At 45.5% G+C, this 23341-nt stretch overlaps 1 protein-coding gene across 2 annotated transcripts in view; it reads left to right on the forward strand.

Annotated features, from left to right (window-relative positions):
* The first annotated feature begins 963 nt into the window (after window positions 1-963).
* Window positions 964-23341, forward strand: part of Pawr (pro-apoptotic WT1 regulator) — an 81667-nt gene continuing 59289 nt past the window's right edge. The window contains exons 1-2 of one of the 2 annotated variants that reach the window (XM_076553868.1): window positions 964-1087; window positions 1692-2285. In XM_076553868.1, coding sequence (XP_076409983.1) covers window positions 1764-2285 — 522 coding nt within the window. In that variant the 5' untranslated portion in view covers window positions 964-1087; window positions 1692-1763. Of the gene's footprint in view, window positions 1088-1635; window positions 2286-23341 lie in introns of those variants that run through there. The other variant, XM_076553867.1, reaches the window with a different exon arrangement.

Consider the following 23341-nt stretch of genomic DNA (forward strand, 5'->3'; position numbering starts at 1 on the left):
AGAGATCGGGGGAGCCCATTCACCCCTGATCTAGAGACCTTAGACGACTCGTATGTGTGTTTGGACTCATCCCGGAGCATAGTAGGGCTGGGGAAAAAAAAAAAATGGAGACGATCCAGCTTTACGAGGTTGGTGGGAGATCTGCTGCAAAATCCGTCCACAAGAGGTGTAGAGACGGCGTGAAGAGGGGATGAAGTGCAGATACAGGGAAGCGTGGAAAGGAACCACGTCCAGTTAGAAGCTGGGGAGAATAGCAAAGTCTCGATCATTCATTCATTTTAGCGGCTCGTTTTAGCTAACTCCCTCTTCCCGCGACCCTGGCCGTTTGCAAGGGGGCTGGCTGGCTGGGTTTCTCAGGGTCCTACCCGCCACCCCCTTGCATCCGAAAAGGAGGGGGGGGGGAAGCGGCGAGGGGGGAGGGACGCGTGGGTATTCCCCCACCCTGGCGAGCCAGGTCCCTGAATCATCATCACCAGCTGGTGGCACTTGCCTCCAGCAAGTCCCAACTTTCCCTGGAATCGTCCGGTCTTGTACTTAAAAGGGAAGAGTGGTGGGAGACCCGAGAGGCGGGGAAGAGGAGTGAGGAGAGGGGCGTGGAGCCGCCCATCCCCGCCCCACTCTCCGAAGGAGGGAGGTGGTGGTGGTGGGGGGGGGGAGAAAGAATGAAGTGTCCCCGCCGCCGGCGCCCTAGCCGCACCCCGGGGAGGGAGGAGGTGCAGCGGCCGGGCGGGGCGGGGCGGGGCGGGGCGGCGCGCACCTGGGCGCGGAGGGCGGGGCTTCGGCGGCCCGCCCTCCCCCCCTCCGCCCCCTCCCGCTTTCGGGCCGGCCGCACGGGGACTCGGCCCTTTCCGCCCCGCTTCGGCCCCGCTCGGCTCCCGCCCCCCTCCGCCCCTCGCTCTCTCCCTCCCTCTCTCCGTCCCTCCTTCGCTCCGGCCAGGGACTCTCCGCCCCCCGAGAGCTCCAGCCGGCGAGTTGGCCGTGGCCGGGCTGGTGGTGCGCGCGTCCCTGAGCGCTCCGGCTCACCTGGACCACCCTATCTCCTCCCCACCGCGCCCCGCGCCTCGTCCCACCTAAAACTTCACGGAAGGTAAGGGGGCTCCCCCGGGGTCGCCCGCGCGCGCGCGCGCGCGCGCGGGGACTCGTGCACCGGTTCCCCCTTCTCCTCCTCCTGTGCTGGACACTTGTCTCGGCCCGTTCCAGCCGGCTGGGGGTGGGTGGGTGGGGGGCGCGCTCCATGCCCCCGGTCCCGGAGTGGAGGCGTCCGTGCGTGGCGCGCGCGCGAGAGAGCGGAGGGGCGTCGCGCGCGGGGAGCTCGGCACACAGGTGGCAGCGGCGCGGGTGTCCCCGGTGCGCGCGATCGCGGACCCCCCCGGGGTGGGGTCGGGGGAGGGTGGGGCTCGCCTCTCCCTCCTCCCCCTCCACTGCCGGGGTCGGAGATCTCGGGGTGCACGGAGGAGGGTGAGCCGTGCAAAGTTGTTCGGGGGACGGGGGGGGGGGGGGACGACGACTCGCGGGTACGCCGAGGGGCGCAGGCGATCGCTGTCCTGCGGTTGTCCCGGGACCTGACGCCGCGCCCCCTTTCCCCTTCTCTCCCCTGCCCCGTGTGTGTGCTTTCCCCGCAGAGCCTCCTCGGTCGGGCAGCGCGCTCGCTCCGCGCGGTCCCCCCACTTGCATTCTTGCTCCCCGGGCAGGCGGCGGCGGCGGCGGCGGCGGGAGTCGGGACGCGCGGCGAGAGGGGCGCCCCCGCCGGCCCCTCTGGGAACATGGCGACCGGCGGCTACCGGAGCGGCGGCAGCAGCAGCAGCACCACCACCACGGACTTCCTGGAGGAGTGGAAGGCGAAGCGCGAGAAGATGCGCGCCAAGCAGAACCCCGCCGTCCCGGGTTCGGGAGGCGGCGGCGGCGGCGATCCGGCCGCAAAGTCCCCCGCGGGGCAGCTGTCCCCATCGGCCGCCGCCGCCGCCGGGACCGCGGAGCTCAACCACGGCCCCGCGGGCGCGGCCGCACCTGCTGCCCCCGGGCCCACCGCCCTCAACTGCGCCCTCGGCCCCTCCGCGCTCCCCCGCGCGGCTCCCGGCTCCCGGCGGCCGGAGGATGAGTGCTCGACCTCGGCTGCAGCCGCGGGGGCGCCGGCGTCCCGGGGCGACGAGGAGGAGCCGGACGGTGCCCCGGAGAAGGGCCGCAGCTCGGGGCCCAGCGCCAGGAAGGGCAAGGGGCAGATCGAGAAGAGGAAGCTGCGGGAGAAGCGGCGCTCCACCGGCGTGGTCAACATCCCCGCCGCCGAGGTGAGTGAGCCTGGCCCGGCGGGGCGGTGCTGGGGCTCCCGGAGGACGCCTCCTCCGGTGTCTTCCACCAGGGAGCTCCCTCGACCCGGAGGTCTCTTCCACTCCCTCCCTTTCTCCCTCCCTTTGAGCCGCGATGGAGGAGTTTTCACTTGGAGCCAATGGTTCCTGGGAAGTTCCTCCGACCCAGATTAGGACACGTGCTTTTTTGCTTTTTTTTCTCCCCTGCCCCGATCTCGGAACCGGGTTGCTAACTTTAGAGTGATAGGTAGATAGTGTGTGTCCCCAAGATTGGGCAGCCTAGACTTTTCTGTGTGTCGGGGGCCGGGGTGGGGGTGGGTGGGTGGGTGGGTGATCGGTTAGGAAGATCGATCGATTCGTGGAGGGGGATGACGTATTCTGGTTTCCCACGTGTCCATCTCGGGGCTATCAGGTTGTTTTTTTTTTTTTATCTCCGCTTCCCTAGCCAGTGTTGACAAGGAAAGCACCTGTAAAGAAAGCGTAGCCTTAGCAATAATAGCTCAGGCCGCGTTATCTCGCAGTAAACCCGAGATGAGTGTGTCCACAAAAAAAAAAAAAAAATCTGCAGTGTAGCCTACATCGCCCCACCCCACCCCCACCCCCCCCCGACCCAAGAGATAGTTTGGACAGTAGGGATGCTGTAGCAACTATGGTTCTGGAGGGTTCTGGAGGCTCGGGGATTTCTTGAGGTATTTAAATAATCGGAAAAACATTTGTGGGAGGTGTGCTCTTTTGTTTTTTGTTTTTTTTTTGGGGGGGGAGGGTATTTTTTGGCGTTTCACAAAACATTTCTTCAGGCAGCATGGGGCATTCTCTTAGAGGACTGTGTCAAGATTTTTTACCCAAGTGTGTTATTGTTGCACCTCCATCTACCTTAAAGGAAGCTGCTCCAAACCGTTTTTGGGGGGAAGTGGTTTTCACCCGAGGAAGCCACATCTTTACTCGGTGGCTTTTTTAGTTTTTACTCTCCACCCACAACTTCTTTATTCTTGGCCCTTGTTGGCCATTAAGTGACTGTTAAAATATTTGCTAACTTGGGGCTGGGTGTGTGGCTCAGTGGTAAGCGTTTGCGTGGCATGCATTTTAAGTAAGGGCTCAGTGTTTGATCTCCAGCATCATGGCTCACAGGTGTAATTCCAGCCTTGAGAGGCTGAGGCAGGAAGATGGAGGCTTTGAGACCATACAGTCAGGTTATGTGTTTGGTGAGACTGTCTCCACCCTCCCACAACCCTCAACAATTTACCAACTTTAATTGTGGTTTTAACTCATTTGTAGTAAGGAGTATATAGGAATTGTAATTTTTTAAGTAGTACTAAAATGATTTCCATCCCTAGAAAATCAGAGTATGTCTCTGTAGGGTCTATTTTTGTTTTTTTTTTATGTGAATGTTTCAGAGATTCTTATCAGCAGAAACAACTGTCCTCTGTGGTTTACTACTTGTATGAGATATCTGTTACTCATTAAAGTTGCTTTCAAAGGAATTCATAAGAATGGTAATCAAATTTCCAGGTTCCTTTTTTTTTTAATGTAAAAATGTGAAGATTAAGGGGAAACTGAAGACAAAGCTTTGGAAAGACTACATTCCTCAGCTTTATTTTTAAAAACAGCTTATGGTCCAAATAATAGAACTTGTCATTTTTTTTACTCCTTTTTCATGGTTCATCTGACAGGGGTCTTATTTTGGGAACTATGTTGGCAGATGTTGAGCTTCATTTTTTTGGTCTGGCTGCTTGTGCTAAAATTATTTTTTTAATTACTTAAAAAAAAAGAAGAAAAAGAAAAACCCAGGGAGAATAAGTAGGGTGTATCTTGTGAGAGCTTAAGAAACATCCTTTGTTAGTGGGTCCTCCTCTGAGTGAGGGAACACAGTGCTGAGAATGTAGATCACTCCCACTGTGATTGAGTCGAATATTCTGGAATGTTTTTCGTTTGGGTGTTGGCAACTCCTAAATTTAATCTTCCTTAAAAACAAACAACCCAGGGTACCATTTTTTCCCCCTTGTCTGTGGAATTTGAACCTTTTTTTTTTTTTATTGAATAGGGAATTGAGGATTGCTTTCTTTTAGTGGTAACCATGGCTCTGTTTCAAGCTGTTGTAGGCCCCAACAAAACAAGGTCATATTTTACCACGGTATCTAATTAGCAGGCATACTTCTCGAGTGTCTCCTTCCCTTAGTTTTAGAATTTTAGAAGGTTTTTTTTTTTTTTTTTTAAAGATTGTTTTAAGGGTTGCAGAATCTATATTGCAGGACGTTGAAGCTGAACCATTTTTATATCTTTTAGGCTGTTGCTGTTTTAGAATTGCAAGCCATGCTTTTCCAGCAGTGAAAGCCACTTGCAGAAGGGGTAGGTAGTGCAGCCCTCCTGTTTTAGTGAGCTGTATTTTATAAACTTTTAGGTACTACCAGTCTGTCAGTGGTGACACAGAGAAGTAGGTCGTTTACTGTTGAATGAGACTTGCATTCATTCACACAGTATTCCCACACAAGTTTATTCCAGATCATCCTGGCGTCATGTGCTTAGAGGACCGATTTCAGTGGCTGATTATCTTTGCTCCTTCAAGAAGGAACATGTTGGTGGCTGTGGTGCCACATGTCTTCAGCCGCACCGCAGAGGTGGAGGCAGAGGCAGGCGGGTAGTTCTCTATGTGGCTGAGGCCAGCTGGGGATACCTAGTGAAACCGGTACCCTTCCCATCCCCCAAAATGTACACATGAAACATCCGTGTGCCGTATCCATTCTGGCTTTCACCGACGGGCTTTATTATTCTAGCGTGTTATTTATATTGCTGCAAAGGCACCTGACTACAGCCAGACATCCCAGTATCAACTGGGAGAGAGTTTAGAGAGGAAATGGGTTAGAAGCTAAAACTACCCAGTAGGGGATAGATAGGGCTATAGGGCAGGTACTGTGGAAATTGAGTGTAAATGTCCAGATTTCCAGATAACCTTGAATGAGGCAAAATTGAGTTTTCATTAATTAGCTTTTTGTTTTGTTTTAATTTCCCCTGGCTTTTCACGTTTTCTACTTTTCCTGTGTGGGTGGTAGTGACTAGCTCTCATTGGATAATTGGGACACGGCCTACTACCTGCTCTTACTGTTTGTGTTTCTCATATCCGACAAACGCTCGTTCTGTGCCTGTGTCCATTGGACTCTCTAAGTAATCTGGGTAAAACAAGAACAATGCAGTATGTATTTGGAGAGAGCAAGGCTTGAATCCAGGAAGGAGTGTAAGAACAGCCCTGGCGGCTGGTTACTTATTTAGCATGCTGTGCGGTTAAAGGGAAGAGAGGATGGAGCTGGGACCAGCTTGGAAGATGAGACTCTTGGGTTGAGTCCTACTTATTTCCGTGCCTCGTCTGTCCATCCGCATGGTCTCATGGACGTTTGCACGCAAATGCAGTATTTTAAGTGTCAAAGTGTGGTGGTTCTTGCCTTTTGGCAGCCTGTTGATATCATGTGCGGAACTTTAAAATTAATGTTTCCCCTGCTGATTCCTGGCCCTTCCTGCCCTCGACTCCCATGTGATTTAATGGGTTTGGGATGGAGCCCAGGCATTAATATTTTTATAAACTCCCCATGTAGTTCTAATGTGAGTCAGGGTTAAGAGCCATTGGGTCGCAGTCTGGGGATAGAGAAGTTGCTTAGGACACAGGCGTTGTCCACAGGTCCTCCCAAGTATAGTAAGGAAACATGATAGAAATGGTGTGTATAGGTTCACCCCTAAGCAGTATACCTCCTTCGGAGCAGAAAGCGACCCTGAGGACTTCTGAGAGAGTTGTGTATCTGCTTTATTTACAGAGCTACTACCTGGAGACAGTTGCCACAGAAATTAGGATTGTCTGTCTCATAGGTAGAGGTAGCTACTGGTGAAGACTTGGTTTGTGTTAAAAGCCAGCGCATATTTAAACCTTTGACTTGCCTAGTCATTGGCTAAAATGCTTAAAGGTCATGGCAGCCCTGTTATGAGGTTCCTCTGTCCCTGTTACCAGAGTAGAAAGTAGAGACATAGAGTTTAAATGATTCAGGATTATATAGATACAAACGTGACGGTTCTTATGTACTGACCAAGAAGATTGTGTAGAAGTGATAGAGCAGTATTTAATGTTCTGGTGTGTGTGTGTGTGTGTGTGTGTGTGTGTGTCAGTGTGTCAGAAAAACAGATTTTTAAGGATTTAACCTTGCATTATTTAGCATATTTAGCATATTTCCTTAGCTTTTACCCTTGGTGTTTTATTAAAGGTGTTTTTTGGTAATTGGGCATTTGAAAGAGAAAGCCTGTCAGGGTTTGGAACCGAATAGAAACAGAGCCAAATTTGTAGGCTCAGAGATTGCCTTCAGAACCTCTCTAGTTTACTTCAGGAGATTTTTGGTTTTTTTTTTTTAACACCAGGGTGCTAGCAAAATGAAAAACAGGAAGTTATTTTTTGTTCGCAATTCAAAAATGTATATGCTTAAATACTACTTAAATGATAATTTTTTTCCCCTGTCAAAATGGTGTTGCTACTGTATAATTTGAACTCAGACCTTCAAAGGTGAGGCTGGAGAATCATTTAATATAGAGAGCACTTTCATGGGAGCATCATCGAGACGGCCGTTACTCAATGCATTTGTTGAACTGTGCATGGGGCATGTTCTTCTTGGTAAACCTGAGAAATCCAGGTAGATTAGGATGTGGTGCTTCTTATATAGCAAGCTCAATGTTCTAAGCAACCTCAGTGTTTATACTACACACACACACACACACACACACACACACACACACACACATACTCACACACCCCACCCACCATTCACATGTCAAGTGTTCCCCATCTCTGAGTCATTGGTAATGTCTCTCCTGATTCATCACATAGAGAAGTCAACAGTCTGGAACACAATGGAAGTACCAAAAGGCATTTCTTAATCTACCTGGAGGGTTTAATAGGAATACTGATACAAAAGGTTTCACCCAGTTTCAATTTTTGGTAAATACAGAGGCATGCCGTTTTTCTCAGCTTTCTTTTTCCTCCTTTTAAAAAAAATGGAGAGATCCACAAATCATAAAATGCATCCTTTTAAAAGTGTACACTATGAGGCTAAGGACCCACCTAGTCCATTGTTCATCACTGGAGTGCTTGATAGCATTCACGAGGCCCTCTATTTGATGCCCAACAGAAAAGAAGCAAGAGTGGACAGGTCTGTTCTTTCATGTATCCCTAGGGCTGTGCTCTGTAAGTGCTTTTGTATTTTCATCTGGAATTTTCTTTATGTCTTGGGACCTGTGGTTGGCTAGGTTTTAGTTCTCCGCTCAGTAAAGTGCAATAGTATTCAAACTGTGACAGGGTAATAACTTCTAAGTAATTCAATATCAATCTTTCCTATGTTTCACAGAAAAGAAATAATGATGGACTCCTTAGTTCTGCATTTTCTAAGGCTTGGGCACCTGCCACCAATAGTTTATGCTAGAATTTGGTGTTAGAGGTATTTAATGGAATGGAATGTGTTACATTTATTTTGAGTTTTTTCATACCTTTCATGGAGACCTACAAAGCTTGGTGACCCAACCACTTGAGAGTATTGATCCGTCTGAGAAAACAATGGAGTTGTTTGATTGCTTGAAGCTTGAACGGTATTAGCTAAAAGTGATACCTTTAAAAATGTGGCTTGGGTGGGAGACAGACCACCTGGGTGACACTTACCTGTTATTTTCAGTGCAGACTTCCCAGATCCACCTGGGTAGAGGGAGTTCCCCGAGACTGTGTTTTGACATGTTCTTGGGGGATTCTGTGTGTGTACTACTGTAGGCCTGAGAAGAGCTGACTTGAATCGCCTCTGGTTCACTGGTTCATCAAATGAAACTAATACTATCCTGGTTGTCTAGAAGACCTGTTATGTGATTCTAACAAATTAATGTGGGTAAGCCAGACACATTGAGGAAGCAAAGGCAGGAGGATGGGGCTTTGAGACCAGCCTGACCTCTCCCGGAAGACACTGTCTCAGTAAAACCAAAGGGTTATAAAAAAGGTTCACATGCTAGTCATAGAAATTACATTGGTAACTGCTTGTCGTCTGGTGGACTTGATACAAGGATGGTAATCTTTTTTTTTGTTTTTTTCTCTTAAAACTTTTTATAGATACTTAAACAGAGGTAACGTGATCTACCTGGAAGTCTATATCACTTGAAATATTTACATAATGCCATGTATTTAATGCAAAATGCATGTACTTTGCTCCTTGTCCTGCATTTGTCAAAAGCCTAGACCATAGGAAAGTTATCTAATATGTGACATTTATATGTGACTAGAACTTAACTGTCACTCATGTTTTACGTCCGATGAAGGGAAAGCAGGCAATCCGCGTATGGGTGCCTTTCATGATTGGCAGGTCAGACGCTCTACTGGATTTCCAGCCCTCTTATCTCAGCTTGCCTTGGGTGCAGCATCGTTTCCCTTTGTTGTGTACTCTAGCCTGTTAGACTGTTGGCTTGGTGGACTAGCGGTTGACTCTTTGCATGCTTGGAGGAGAGGGAATTGCAGCTTGTTTTAGACAGTTGTATTAGAGCCATGACGCTGGCTGCCATGGGATCAGTCTCAGTTCTGTAGCCGACCTAATACTTCTGGTACCGTACACGTGAGATCTATAAGAACACCCGGTTTCTAAAAGTGGCAAAGCTTTTCCAATGTAGAAATAGCTCCAAGTTGAGATTTTAGCGATTTATTTGCTGCTTTGATGTTTTTAGAGATAGTCAAATAATTTATTGGTCTCTCTCCCTCCTTCCCTCCCTCCCTCCCTTTTCCAGAGACAACAGGGTCTCTCTTGTAGCCCTAGCTGTCCTGGAACTCTCCATGTTAGACCTCGTTGGCCTTGAGCTCCCAGAGATCCTCTTGCCTCTGCCTCCAGAGTGCTAGGATCATAGGTGTGTGCTACAAGCCCAGCATTTCAAGCGGCGTTTTGTGTTGAATTTCAAGAAATAGGACCATTAGGTTTTGAAAGTCACTGTTTTGTTAGGGTTCTGCTGGGATGAATGGATGTGAAAGTTTAGGTTGCAGATCCGTTTGTTTCCAGATCTGTAATAAACACTAAGTTGCGAAATGTGTAGGATTACTGTTGTTGGTTGTTTTTTACTCTGTCTTTTTTGGGGGCCCGCCATCCAGCTCCCAAATAAATCACACACAGAGCCTTATTCCTAACTATAAATGTCCAGCCTTAGCTTGGCTTGTCGCTAGCCAGCTTTACTTAACTTATCCTATCTAGTTTTTGCCTTTGGGCTTTTACTTTTCTCTATTTCTGTATACCTTTCCTTATTTCTTACTCGGTAACTTGCTGTATAGCTGGGTGGCTGACCCCTGATATCCTCCTCCTTCTCTGACTACTTGCTTCAGATTTCTCCTTCTATTAATCCTTTCTGCCTGGCAGCCCCGCCTATCCTTTCTCCTGCCTCACTATTGGCCGTTCAACTCTTTATTCGACCGTCAGGTGTTTCAGAAAGGCACAGTAACACACCTTAAAAGAATATTCCCCAACAGAATTGACTTTGAAATAGAGTGAAAACTGATGTCTACTGTCTTATAATCTATAATTCAAGACTAAACTTATCTATGGGCATGTCAGCAAACTAGTATTTCTTTGAGAAATTGCTGTCTAATGTGTGAATTAATTTTTTTTATTGCTTTCAGAGTAGCAGAATGTTTTAGTATTGAAAAGAATGTAAATCTCTGTTGCAAAGAACAGAATTATCATTCAGAGGGTGGTGCTTGAGGACATGAATAAAAGTTACATCCTAAATCCGTCCCTTTACAGTACACATTTTGGGGGCTGGACATATGACTCTGCCGTTAAGAATGCATACCTCTCTTTCAGAGCAGGGAGATAGTAGCTTTTGCATACATAGATTATTGTCTGTGCAGTTCAGAGCAGGGCCTTCCCCATGTTATTTCTTCACATTAATTCACAAAGTGGGTTTTTTCCCATCGTTGTATAAGACAAGGAATTTGAACCTCAAAGAAGCTGTGTCTTGGCCAAAGGCTGTACCGGCAGGACTCGGTCTTAACTTGGGATCTGTTTGGCTGACACATTGGTTGTCATTGTTGGAGGCACCTCGGATCTGTTCTGACAGAGGTGGCTTTGATATGTTGGGGCCTCTGTGGTGGGAAGCAGGTGGAGAACAGTTAGTTAATGAGGAATGGCCGGCTCAGCTTGGGATGGATCCAGAGGCAGCCCAAGGAATCCAGCCGATGCTGTTGCTCTTGGTGCATATTGTTGGCAGGGTACTTCCTTTCTCTGTCCATACCTGTTTATACAATAACTCTCATTAGTTTTTTGGAAAGGAAAAAGGTTACCTGTCTAGTGTGAGATCCTTATGAAGAGGGCTCTTTGTTCAGGAGCAGGTAAATCTCCCGAAGATTAATGAACGGTATAAAGTAGTGTAAAATAGTAGACACATGGTAAACAGAAAGAATTTCAAATTTCTGAGTTAGAAAGTAGCTCGGTCAGGAGGTGGTAGCAGCGCACGCCCTTAATCCCAGCACTCAGGAGGCAGAGGCAGGTGGATCTCTGTGAGTTTGAGGCCAGCCTGGTCTATAGAGTGAGTTCCAGGACAGCCAAGGCTATACAAAGAAAGTCTGTCTTAAAAAACAAGAGAGAGACAGAGAGAGAGAGAGAGAGAGAGAGAGAGAGAGAGAGAGAGAGAGAGAGAGAGAGAGAGAGAGAGAGAGAGAGAGAGAGACAGAGACTCGGGGATAGAATCCGACACAGATGTAACTTTATAATGAATAGTTTTGTGAATGACTTTGGAGGTGAGATGAAGAGGCTCTGCTGATATTAAATGTCCTGGATCGGGACCAGTGAGATGGTTCAGAGGGAAGACAGCCTGTTGACAAGTCTGGAAACCCAAGTTTGCTCCCTAGGACCACGTGAGGGGAGAGAACCGACCCTTGCTACTTGTGTTTTGGTTTCCACATATACACCATGGCATACACACTCCATTCCCCTGCTACACAAATAAATGAATAAATAAAATTAATTTAATACATTCTGTTTTTAATTACCAGAATATGATCTGGGCATAAATCACTTGGAAGTTTACAGCTTACTGTTGTTTCTTGAGTTTGGACTTCCGTGGACTGTGAAAGAAAGCCGGGTCTCTATTGCTCTCTGGTTCTCTGTTGCATTCCCTGTTGCCTTCCGGGTCTCTGTTGCATTCTGGATCTCTGTTGCCTTCTGGGTCTCTGTTGCATTCTTAGCGGCTGCTTGTGCGGCATCTCCACATTTTCCTTCCTCTCCTTTTGTTTCCCTTTTGTGCTTTGGAGGAACTCGGGGCCTTTTCCAAATCATGGTTTTAGAACGGAGACTCACTTTGTCTCACGTATGCAAGTGTGTGATGTACATGTGAGGCAGGCTGCACGTGCGTGTGAGTGTGCACGCCTGCGTGTTCATGTGCAGAGACCTAAGGAGGATGTCAGCTATCCCGCTCTGTTGTGCTCTACCCCACTCCCTAAGACAGAGTCTCTCACTGAACCTGGAGCTCCCAGATTTTTGGCTAGGCTGGCTGGCCAGCAAGTCCCCAGAATCTGCCTGTTCCCTCTGTCCCAGCACTGAGGTTCATGTAGCCATGCTGTTTGGTATGTGGGTGCTGGTGATTCCAATTAAGTCCTCAAGCTGGCATACCAAGCACTCTTTTGCTTGCAGAGCCTTCTCCCCTCTTGACTTTTATTTATTTATTTATTTATTTTTGGTCAATTGCTCATTGAACCCAGAACTTGCCATTTTGGGGGCTAGGCTATGCTGGCTGTCAAGCTTGGGGTGTCTGTTTCCCTCCCCAGGGATCCCTCCCCAGGGATCACAGATATGCATCACCAAACCCAGTTTTGTTTTGTTTTAAACATTTTTAAATGATTTATTCATTCGTATTTTATGTGCACTGGTGTTTTGCCTGCATGCATGCGTGTATGAGGATATTAGATCCCCTGGACCTGGAGTTACAGGCAGTTGTGAGCTGCCATGTGGGTGCTGGGAATTGAACCTGGGTCCTCTGGAAGAGCAGCCAGTGCTCTTAACCACTGAGCCATCTCTCCAGCCCCTCTCTTTTCTTTCTTTTTTTCTTTTCTCAAGACAGGGTTTCTCTGTGTAACAGCCCTAGCTGTCCTGGAACTCACTCTGTAGCCCAGGCTGATCTCGAACTCACAGAGATCCGCCTGCCTCTGCCTGCCGAGTGCTGGGATTAAAGGAGCGCACCACCACTGCCCTACCTCTTTATTTTCTTTTGATGACGGAGGTAATCAGGAAGGAGGGAAAAAACTCCTGAAAGTTGTCCTGTGACCCCCACATGTACTGTGTTACACACACTCCCACTAAAAAAAAATAATGTATTTAAAAATTTTTAAAAAATGAGTTTTGTGCAAGATCAACTCTAGATTAAAATTTGCCAGTTTGATATGCTTTCTTTTCTTTTTATATACTGTGTTGTTTCATGTATATAATTAATAATCTTTTTTTAAACTTGACACTTTGTCATGAATTTTACATTTTTTTAACATTTAAAAATGTTTTAGACATATTTTATTTGTATGAATATTTTGCACACATTCAGTCACTAATCTTGAGACCTGCATTCAGGGAGAATGCTGTTGACCTGCATTCAGCTGTAACAGCGAGACTCAGAGAAGAGAAGCCGTTCTGAATTTCTGATTTCCGAAGTTCATTGCCGGCTGTGGTCTGTCTCCTCTGGTACTTTGTCTAGAGTCCAGCGGCACAATGGGATGACGGTCACCTTTTACAATAAGCCTGAGCGAACCCGACACCCTCACGTAACTCATGCTTTCGGGTTTTTGATGATATTATTTGTTCACTTGATATCTTAATTGATTTTTTTTTTTCCTTTGCCATGCTGGGGATGTTTCCAAGGCCTCGCAAAGGTAGGGTGTGTGCTCTACAGCCAAGCTACAACCCAGGACCCCAGGTTTTAGAAGTTCCAGTGTTATCCATATCTGAGATATTTGTGTGAAAATCCAGAATACTAACACACAGTATTCTGCTCCTATTTTCCACACTCAGAGATCAAATCTCTATCAGAATGATTTAGTTGTTTAGCTTTATATTAATAGATCCTTACTAAGGAGCCAGAGAATAGTCTCAGTTTTTGTTTCCAGTTAAGAGAGAGAAATAGTTCCTGTTATTAACAGGGAATTTAATTCAGAGGATTGTTAACTGCGAACCAGAAAAGATGACCCATACCTTACTGGCACATGAATGAGTAGCTGAAGGACACGGTTTCAGCTTGTAGTAGTGCAAGGTTCTGCATGTTTCTGGGGATAAAGTTCAGGTGGGGTAACATTTAGAGGCTTGTTCAGAGGCCCGTGGGCTGAAATGCAGACCTCGGAGAAGAGGGCACTGTTGGGCTGCTCAGTGAGGGGCCACACTCAGACCCTGGAATGGTGCCTCCAGCTGTCAGCTGCTGGGGTCCCTGAGGGACAGGGGCGCCGCGGGAAGGCTGATGGCTGATGCTACCCGAAGGAATGCTGCCATGGTAGAGAAGAAGCGTCCAGGTGAAGCGGATGGGAACAGGGGACAGGCAGGACATGCCAGCAAGCAGAGGCAGAGGACTAGCTTTCTCCTCTATCTCTGTGTGGACAGTATCTGACAGAAATAGGGTTGGGTTGGCCCATGAAGCATTGGCCAGAGTAATTGAGAAAATTCTGTCTGTCTGTCTGTCTGTCTCTCTCTCTCTCCCCCTCTCCCCCTCCCCCTCCCTCCCCCCCCTCTCTCTCAGATTTATTTATTTATTTTGGGTGTTTTGCCCGCATATGTCCGCACCACACGTGGGCATTGTCCTCAGAGGCCGGAATGCCCTGGAACTGGAGTTAGAGATGTTTGTGAGCTTCCAGATGGGTGTTGGGGATTGAACCCAGGTCCTCTGGAAGAGCGGCCAGGGCTCTTAACCACTGAGTTACTCTCTCCAGGTCCAAACTGGGTATTTCACAGTATTGAGGAAGTACGGATCACGGTTTTAGGTGGGATAGTGGTTTAGTGTGTATTTTGAAAGACTTCTCTTAGGGATTGTGCGTTACTGTGTTCAGATGGGTTATGTCTGCAGTGCTTTGCAGACAGGAAGTAAATGGAAATGTTAAAATTGAAACTAGTCATGTGCAAATGAGGACACATTTTATTACCTTCTTTACTGCCTGTCTGTTGGCAATTTTATAGAAAAAAGTTAGGGGTGTGTGTGTGTGTGTGTGTTAGGTGTAAGTTTAAAACGATTCTGATAGAAGTGTGTATGTATGATCAAAAGCAGATAGAAAATCTGGCAATAGTACTGTGGAGAGGCCTAAGAAATAGTTAAGAAAGAGGTCTACAGGGCTGGAGAGATGGCTCAGAGGTTAAGAGCACTGGCTGTTCTTCCAGAGGTCCTGAGTTCAATTCCCAGCAACCACATGGTGGTTCACAACCATCTATAACGAGATCTGGTGCCTTCTTCTGGCCTGCAGTCATACATGCTGTATACATAATAAATAAATAAATCTTTAAAAAAAAAAAAGAAAGAGGTCTACAGAGTGGCTGGCCTGTTTCAAGGCTGCCTTTTGTGAAACCACGCTCTCGAATTGAGATCTGAATTTGGGGACTGGACCAGTTGTGTAGAAATGAAAGGAAGGGGCTGAGGGGGAGTTCTGGTAGTCAGCACAGAACCCGCTCCAGGGGAATGATCCTGCAGTGTGCAGTGTATCAGAAAGGTCTGCACACCTGGAGTGATGCCTGTGTGCAAAGAGGTAGGACAGGTCAGGGCCGTGACAGGTAAAGAGCAGCAGGGAGCGGCAGGGTCAGGGACTGGAGTTATCTTGACCCTTTGGGTTGTTTGTTTGTTTGTTTGGGTAGGGCTGAGGTTGAACCCAGAGCTGCTTATTTTCATCTCATTCCCCCATCACTTTGCGTTTTGTTGAATTACAGTTTAAACCCGTGAGCACAAAAGCGTTTACTTTGTAGGTTGGCCAGCTTTGAGTCTGGAAGGTAATTCTTTTTGTTGCTATTTTTTTTTTCTTGAGAATTTTCTTCAGCATTTATTTGCCCGTGTAAGATTAAGAAGAATTGTCAAAGAATAGGATCTCTATCCAGGTGGAGTAATGATTTTATTTTTATTTATTTATTTTTTTTCTCCTAGAGTTCTCTAAAATCACAAATGTTGAGAATACACTTAAAACTTAGAGTGAAACTTAGTTCTTTTTGAAAATTGCGAACTACAGCTTTAATAGTGAATGTTAGGAAATACCTGTCAACAATCTGTGTGGACATCAGAACAAGTCACTTACAGCCATTGCTGTTACTCTGACATTATGCAAATTGATTCCCATGTAATATCATGCAAATCATCCCCATATAATATTTGCTGTCTCAAGAAGCCTGATGATGATGATGATGAGTTAATGTGGATTTTTAGAATATAATTGACTAATAGTTTAGAAAACAAATAAATACTTTTTCCTATGAAGAAATTTCAGTGGGCATTTGTTTTGCCCTTTAAGAAATTAGTCATAGCCGGGCGGTGGTGGCGCACGCCTTTAATCCCAGCACTTGGGAGGCAGAGCCAGGCGGATCTCTGTGAGTTCGAGGCCAACCTGGTCTACAGAATGAGATCCAGGACAGGCACCAAAACTACACAGAGAAACCCTGTCTCAAAACAAACAAACAAACAAAAAAAAAAAAACCAGCAACAACAACAAAAGAAATTAATTATAGTGATACATAAGGTGGTACAATGCATTGCTTATATGGTCTTTTCTTGGTCCAGGACAAGGATGAGATAGTTTGGTTTTTGAAGCTTTTATTGCCTGACTCCGTGATAATCCATGGGAACACAGGTTATAGAAGGCGCCAGCAGAGGCTAAAGACATGGCCCAGTAGTAAAGAACACAGGCTGCTCTTGCAGAGGACCTGAGTTTTGTTCCCAGCACCCACATGGCACTTCATGACTGTCTGTCACTCAGTTCTGGGAATCCATGCTCGCTTCTGGTCTCTGACGCCAGACGCCACATGTTGGTACACAGACATACAGGCAGGTAAAGCACAGCACATAAAAAAATAAAACAAAATAAAAACTTGGTGGTTTTAAAAATGAAGGGAACCCTCCCCCCCCAAAGTTGCTGTGGTTTAAGTAATGAAAAAATGTAATTAATACTGTCTTATGTCAAACATAAGTTTGTTTGGCGTACTGGTTTTTGCCATCTTGTGTACTCTTAGGGTAAAACTGTTGACATTTTCCCTTTTAGCAGCAGCCCAGTGAAAAGGAAGAACAGAATAGCTGTTTATTTATAAATAACGTATTTAACAGTTTCAGTATATGTCTTTCTTCCATGTGTCTTTAGGCCTTTAAAAAAAGGAATACTTGAGAGTTTCTTCACTAAAGATAGACCATAAAAATACCAGTTAGGATGATTATCATTGTGTCTATGTTACTTAAGTCTATGATTGTACAGATCATAGGCCCGGAACCAATCATCAATATATAATGTCTGATGACGATAAAGGTAATTCGGATGACTAGGCATAACCCTGTCCTGCAACAGGATTTACCTTTCTCCTGCCATTGCAAAGGAAGTTCTGAGACTTCTGCATGATTGTGTGTGTGTGTGTGTGTGTGTGTGTGTGTGTTGTTGTTGTTGTTGTTTTAAGTTGCATTAAGATCCGTGTGCATATAAGTAAAACCCTGAATTTAAGGTTATTGGCCTCTGCTCATTTTACGTAGTGTCTCCCGTATGGGGAATTTTGTGCACACCTCAGCCACCAGCTTTTAGGGCTAGTCCTCCAGTATCTCAAAACTGAGGTCATTCTAACAAAACTGGTCAGGGTCTTTGAAGTATCTGGAATGCATAGGTCAAGGCAGGAGAAATTATCTTAACGTGTACCATGGTCTTTATCCCTGGGTTTGTCTCCTGAATCCTTCCTCCCGTGGTCCCGGGGAGTGGCACCCAGAAACCTTGTGTAAATTTGCTTGTCTCCTTAGTGAGCGTAGGGCATTCCCGTAACCCCTGTCCTGGTTCTTCAGCCCCCACCCCACCCCACCTCATCCTCTAATGTTCCTCTCCAGTCAGGCGTAGAGAGTGAGAGGGTAGAAGGTAGACATTCCAGATGCCCCGGAGCCGAAGTAGTTCCTACCTGAACGTCTGCTGGCTTTAATGCCCCAGGCTCAACACTGAACTCTTTCCACTTACCCTAGGGAAGTAAATATTCTTGTTGCTGGGAACATTAAAACATCCCACACGTTGATTGAGAAAAATGGAACAAGCAAAGGAAACAAGATGGTATATAAAAAAAAAAAACCTGTATGTACCGTGTGCTAGTTTATCTCTAATAACTAGCAATTTATGACCAATCTTATTTCACCCATTTTCCCATTATTTTGAGATGGTCCTAGATTTCATAACATTTCACTTGTAAATAGCATGAATTTGTGAAAGATATATACTCATTTTTTACGATAACCACTATATCACTATTATATATAAATAACCCCCCCACTCTATCACTATTATATATAAATAATCCCTTAAGATGGGCCATCCAGAATTCAGATTTCCATGTGTGTCTTCTGGTTTTATATTTTGACCAAATAAGGTCTTGTATACTGCAAGTCTGTCTGTCTGTCAGTCAGTCAGTCTGTCTGTCTGTCTGCCTTTGCAATTTATTTGTTAAATAGAGGCGGTCCAATAGAGCTGGTCATTTGTTCCGTAGTGTTTCTCTTAAACTTTAATGCACCCCTTGGAATTTGTTATTTCCGGTAAATTGTAGGTTAGACTTAAACTGGATTTAAGCACAGTTTCAGTCATTGCTTTTGTGGGAAGATGGCTTTTTCATAGTTGGCTCTCTGTTTTTATAAGAGGAATGGCGGTCTGGTCCATTCTTTTTCCGTGATGTCTGCCGTGACCAATGAGTTGCCTGGACACCTGTCACCAAACTTGTTACCTTTAGGATCCCTTCATAGTCTTACAAATTACTGAGGGCTCGCAGATATTTTTGGTCTGTGTTTAAAGATTACTAGATCTACCAATGTTTGTCTTGTTAGACACAAGACTGATAAACTTTAGAGATTTCTGTGATTTAGAAGTAGCAGGAATAAACTGTCTCATGTATTTACATAAACTGAAGACTGATGTTCTGCACTTCTGCGTCTTTAACTCTCCAGCTGCAGAGCACAGCTGGATTCCCATCATTGCTTATCTGCATCATACTCAGTTTGTTGTGAAATCGTATGTCATGGAGTCTTTGCAGCTTGATGTACATTCCTGAGAGAGTGGGTGGGGTGGGGGGAGTCAGAAGGCCAGGTACATAGTGGTATTGTGGAAATAGTTTTGATGTTGTGGACTCTGGGATCTCTGTGGTGCCTAGCCTGTGCCTCTAGAGCTGTTTGGGTTTGGTCCATTTTTATTAGTGGTTGCAAAATGGAGATACTCTGATGGCAGTTTTTTTAGACATCAGTGACCTTCTTAGATTAGCCATTTAGCTATGTTTTTTTACAGGGAGTTAGAACCCTTCTTTCCTGGATCTGTTCAACCGGCCACGTGAGAGAATGGCTAGAGGATTAAGCTCTGTTGAAGCACGCCCAACTTGAGAGCGCTCTCCAGGTGAAGGAAGGCCACTGATCCATTTGCTGTGCTCCCTTGAATTATTGAGGTGGAGTTGCATCTTACAGGCCATTTGCTTTAGTATCAAGTAACATTATAATCTAAGAAACTTGCTTGAGGAATCTAAAAAGGACAGGATCCTCACAGTTAGAGACTGTGACCACTCAGCTTCCTTATAGCAATGTTGTAAAGATTAACAAGATAACGTCTGTGCATAGTTTAAAGAGCCTGTTTATTATGGGATAGATTATTGTTAACTCCATAGGAGGAGGAAAAAAAAAAAACCAGACTCTGTAACAGGATGTAGAGCTTTGCTACAGTTTAGTCTTAAAAAATCTGAGCTGTTTAATCTGCTTCCAGAATTACTTCCCAAATTTGAGCACTCCTGAGTAAAGACAGGAAGTTGTAAGAAGGCATACATGATAAAGCTCAGAGACTAAAACTTGGAATGGAGTGAAATGGAGAGGGGGAGGTGCATGTTAGTGCAGTGGAAAGAGTAGATTAATTAGGCACAATAAAAATTCAATTCTTGTTCCTTAGCTGCGAATGAAGAGAGTTCTTCTTAATTGCTTACTTGTGTATGCTTGAGAGGAAATGTGAAATCAGTTTTCCTGTACTTAAAAATTGGTACTTTAATTGACTTCTGGAATTTTTATGGTACAATAGATGAGACAGGTTTATTGAGCTAACTATATATAGATCTTAAAATATTTGGCAGTTTAAATAGCTATTTAATGTGGGTTAGCAGTGGGAAGTATGTGAGCTGAAGGATGGGAGGAAGCTGAACCAAGGATAATTATCTGTCGGCAAAATAAATTTTTTCCAGTTAAGACTTACTCTGTGTTGTTTTTGGACCTGGTGAAAATTGTTTTAGAGATAAGAAGTTAATAGCATGGTTATGGACTGAAGAATGTTCCAAGTTAGATATTTGCAAAGAAGAGAAATTGAAATAGTTTTTGTATATATACAACGTCCTTGGAAAAAAAAGTGAAGCTGGTTTGTGGTGGTTTATGTCTGTAACCGCAGCACTGGGAAGCTGAGGCAGGAGGATTGCCTCAACTTTACACTGTCAGACGTTGTCTCAAACAAACAAAGTTAGAGGTGTTTTTTTTAGAACCCTGTTGTTGTTTAACTCTTTTGAGGGGCCTGACACTCAGCTCCCAGATAAATCACACACAGAGACACAGAGGCATATTCTTAATTATAAATGCTCGGCCTTAGCTTGGCTTGTTGCTGGCCAGCTTTTCTTAACTTTAAATTATCCCTGTGTACCTTTTACCTCTGGACTTTTACCTTTCTCTGTTTGTGTATACCTTTCTTTCTTACTCCATTGTTGGTTTCTGTAGCTGGGTAGCTGGCCCCTGGAGTCCTCTTCTCCTTCTCGGGCTACTTCTTTTTTCCTCCCAGATTTCTCCTTCCATTTATGCTCTCTGCCTGCCAGCCCTGCCTCTCCTTTCTCATTCCTTGCTATTGGCCGTTCAGCTCTTTATTAGACCATCGGGTGCTTTAGACAGGCACAGTCACACAGCTTCACACAGTTAAACAAATGCAACCTAAACAAAAGTAACACCCCTTAAAATAATATTCTACAACAGAACCCTGTGCATAGTGTAGTCATTCCATGGAAAGATGTCTTAAATCAGAGAAGAAATTAGATCTTTTCTTTCATCGTTTTTAGTCTGTTTCATACTTACTGGGGTATAGAGCAAATGATACCGTTCAAGCCCCAAAGTATACATTTTTTAGACTTTCGGGAAAAGGGTTTGTGAACTGCCCCTTCAAGTAAGTTGGAAATTGAAGGACTTCTGTCTTGTGTAGGTGATGAGTGCAATGACCAAATTCAACAGCACATGGGAATTGGCCTGTGCTTATGTATTACTATGATTACTAACTTTTACGCCCGCCTTCCTGCATTCCTTCCTTCTTTCTTTCCTTCCCTCCCCCTCCTCCCTCCCTCCCTCCCTCTCTCTCTCTCTCTCTCTCTCTCTCTCTCTCTCCCTCTCTCTCCCTCCCTCTCTGTGTGTGTGTGTGTGTGTGTGTGTGTGTGTGTGTGTGTGTGTGCCTGTGGAGGCCAAAAGAGGTCCTCAAATCCCCTGGAGCTAGAGTTATGGTGGTTGTAAGCTACTGATGTGGGTGCTGGGAACCAAACTTTGGTTGTCTTCAAGAACAGCGAGTGTTAGCCGGGTGGTGGTGGCTCACGCCTTTTATCCCAGCACTTGGGAGGCAGAGGCAGGCGGATCTCTGTGAGTTCGAGGCCAGCCTGGTCTCCAAAGCGAGTTCCAGGAAAGGCGCAAAGCTACACAGAGAAACCCTGTCTCGAAAAACAAAAACAAAAAACAAACAAACAAACAAAAAAAAAAGAACAGCGAGTGTTCTAAATGCCCAACCCATTAATGGAGCTTTAAATATTACATTTTAAATGTCCTTTTAGATCCATTTTCTACAATAAATATGTATAGTCATTCCCAGAGATTTTTCTGTCATGATTGTTAGCAAATAGTATAATGGATTTGAAATCCTTTGCATTGGAAATATCATATACCCTTAAAGGGTTGGAGGGACAGTTCAGTGGTTAGAACACTTACTGCCCTTCCCAAGGACTTGAGTTTGGTTCCCAACACCCATATCTGTAACTTTCTTTAATTATGGCTTCAGAGGATATGACATCTGTTGTGGATATTGCTCTATATAAATAAAACACTCATGGCCAGTGACCAGGCAGGAAGTAGGTTGCCAGGCAGGAAGTAGGTGGGACAAGGAGAGGAGAATTCTGGGAAGCGGAAGGCTGAGGGGGGAGACACTGCAGCCACCGCCAGGACAAGCAGCATGTAAAGACTCTGGTAAGCCACCAGCCACGTGGCAAGGTATAGATTAATAAAAATGGGTTAATTTAAGATAAAAAAACAGTTAGCAAGAAGCCTGCCACGGCCATACAGTTTATAAATGATATAAGCGTCTGAGTGATTATTTTATAAGTGGATTGTGGGACCGCGGGGCTTGGGGAACCTGGAGAGAAGCCCTCAAGCAACATGACATCCTCTTCTGGCCTCTGGGGGACCCTGCACTCATGTACACATACCTATACACAGACACACATACATACTAAAATTATTTAAAAAGTATGAAATTATACTTAAGAGTAGAAATGTAAGATCTTACAGTTTTTTGCATATGCTTTTAATCTTTATACTAATTGTGTTGATACGAAGAATTTAGTCCCATCTTCTTAAAAAAATACAAGCAAATGCTTTTGACCATTTTACTAGACATGTCCAGTCAAGCCAAGGGGAGAGGTTTTTTTTTTTTTTCCTTTGATGATAGGCGTTTTGGTTTTGCTAACACATTCAGTCTCACAGCTTTGCTCTGACACACAGTCAATGAGGAGGTGAATAAAGCTCTTCTGTCTTAATTGCTTGCCAGATTAGCTAGGCATGAATGGCAGGAATTTGGAGCCTTCGGTTCATTGAAACCTTTGTTCTTCGAATTTCCCGAGTGATTCCTGAGCCACGCGTAGCTTCGAGCACCTGAAATAGGGAGAGCCTGGAATAGAGCTGTCCAGTAACTGTAAAATACGCACTCGTCTTCTGTGAAATAAAAGTAATAATAAGTTAAATATAATAGTAAGCTTAAAAAATCTCTATTAATATTTTATAAATTATAACATTGAAAATTTTATATATTGAGTTAAATATATTAAAGTAATTTTACTCTTTCTTAGACTTTTTGTTTTAATTGCTGTTTTTGAGACAGCCTTGCTACATAGCCTCGGCTGTCTTGGACCTTGCTTTGTAGACCAGGCTGATCTCCAACTCAAGAGATCTTCTGCCTCCTGAGTGCTGGGATTAAAGGCGTGTGCCGCCGCCGCCGCCGCCGCCGCCGCCGCCGCCGCCGCCGCCGCCGCCGCCACCGCCACCGCCACCACCGCCACCACCACCAGGCGCCGCCACCACCCGCCAGCAGTAATTTGCTTGGCAGAAGTTATTGGCATATGTAGTTTGTTTGTTTCTTTGTTTTTGGCTTTGGGAGACAGGGTTTCTCAGGGTAGTCCTGGCTGTCCTGGAACTCTATGTAAACCAGGCTGGCCTTGAACTCAGAGATCCACCTGCCTCTGCCTCCCAGGTGCTGGGATCAAAGGTTTGTGCTGCCACCGCCATTGGCATTTCTATTTAAAACGGAGTGGTAGAGAACCTTCTATAAATGTCAGCTATAAAAGTGACTATTCTTAGTCTGAGTGTGGTGGCACACGCCTTTAATCTTAGCACTCAGCAGGCAGATTCCTGTAAGTTGGAGGCCACCCTGGTCTACATAGTGAATTCCAGGCCAGCCAGACCTACACAGTGTGAAGCTCTTTTTTTTTTTTTTTTTTTAAAGAATTTATTTACTTTTATTTTATGTGCATCAGTGTATGTATGTCTGTGTGAGGGTGTCGGGTACCCTGGAACTGGAGTTA

The sequence above is a fragment of the Peromyscus maniculatus genome, chromosome 18 (genome assembly GCF_049852395.1).
Source record: "Peromyscus maniculatus bairdii isolate BWxNUB_F1_BW_parent chromosome 18, HU_Pman_BW_mat_3.1, whole genome shotgun sequence".
NCBI classification, from domain to species: domain Eukaryota; kingdom Metazoa; phylum Chordata; class Mammalia; order Rodentia; family Cricetidae; genus Peromyscus; species Peromyscus maniculatus.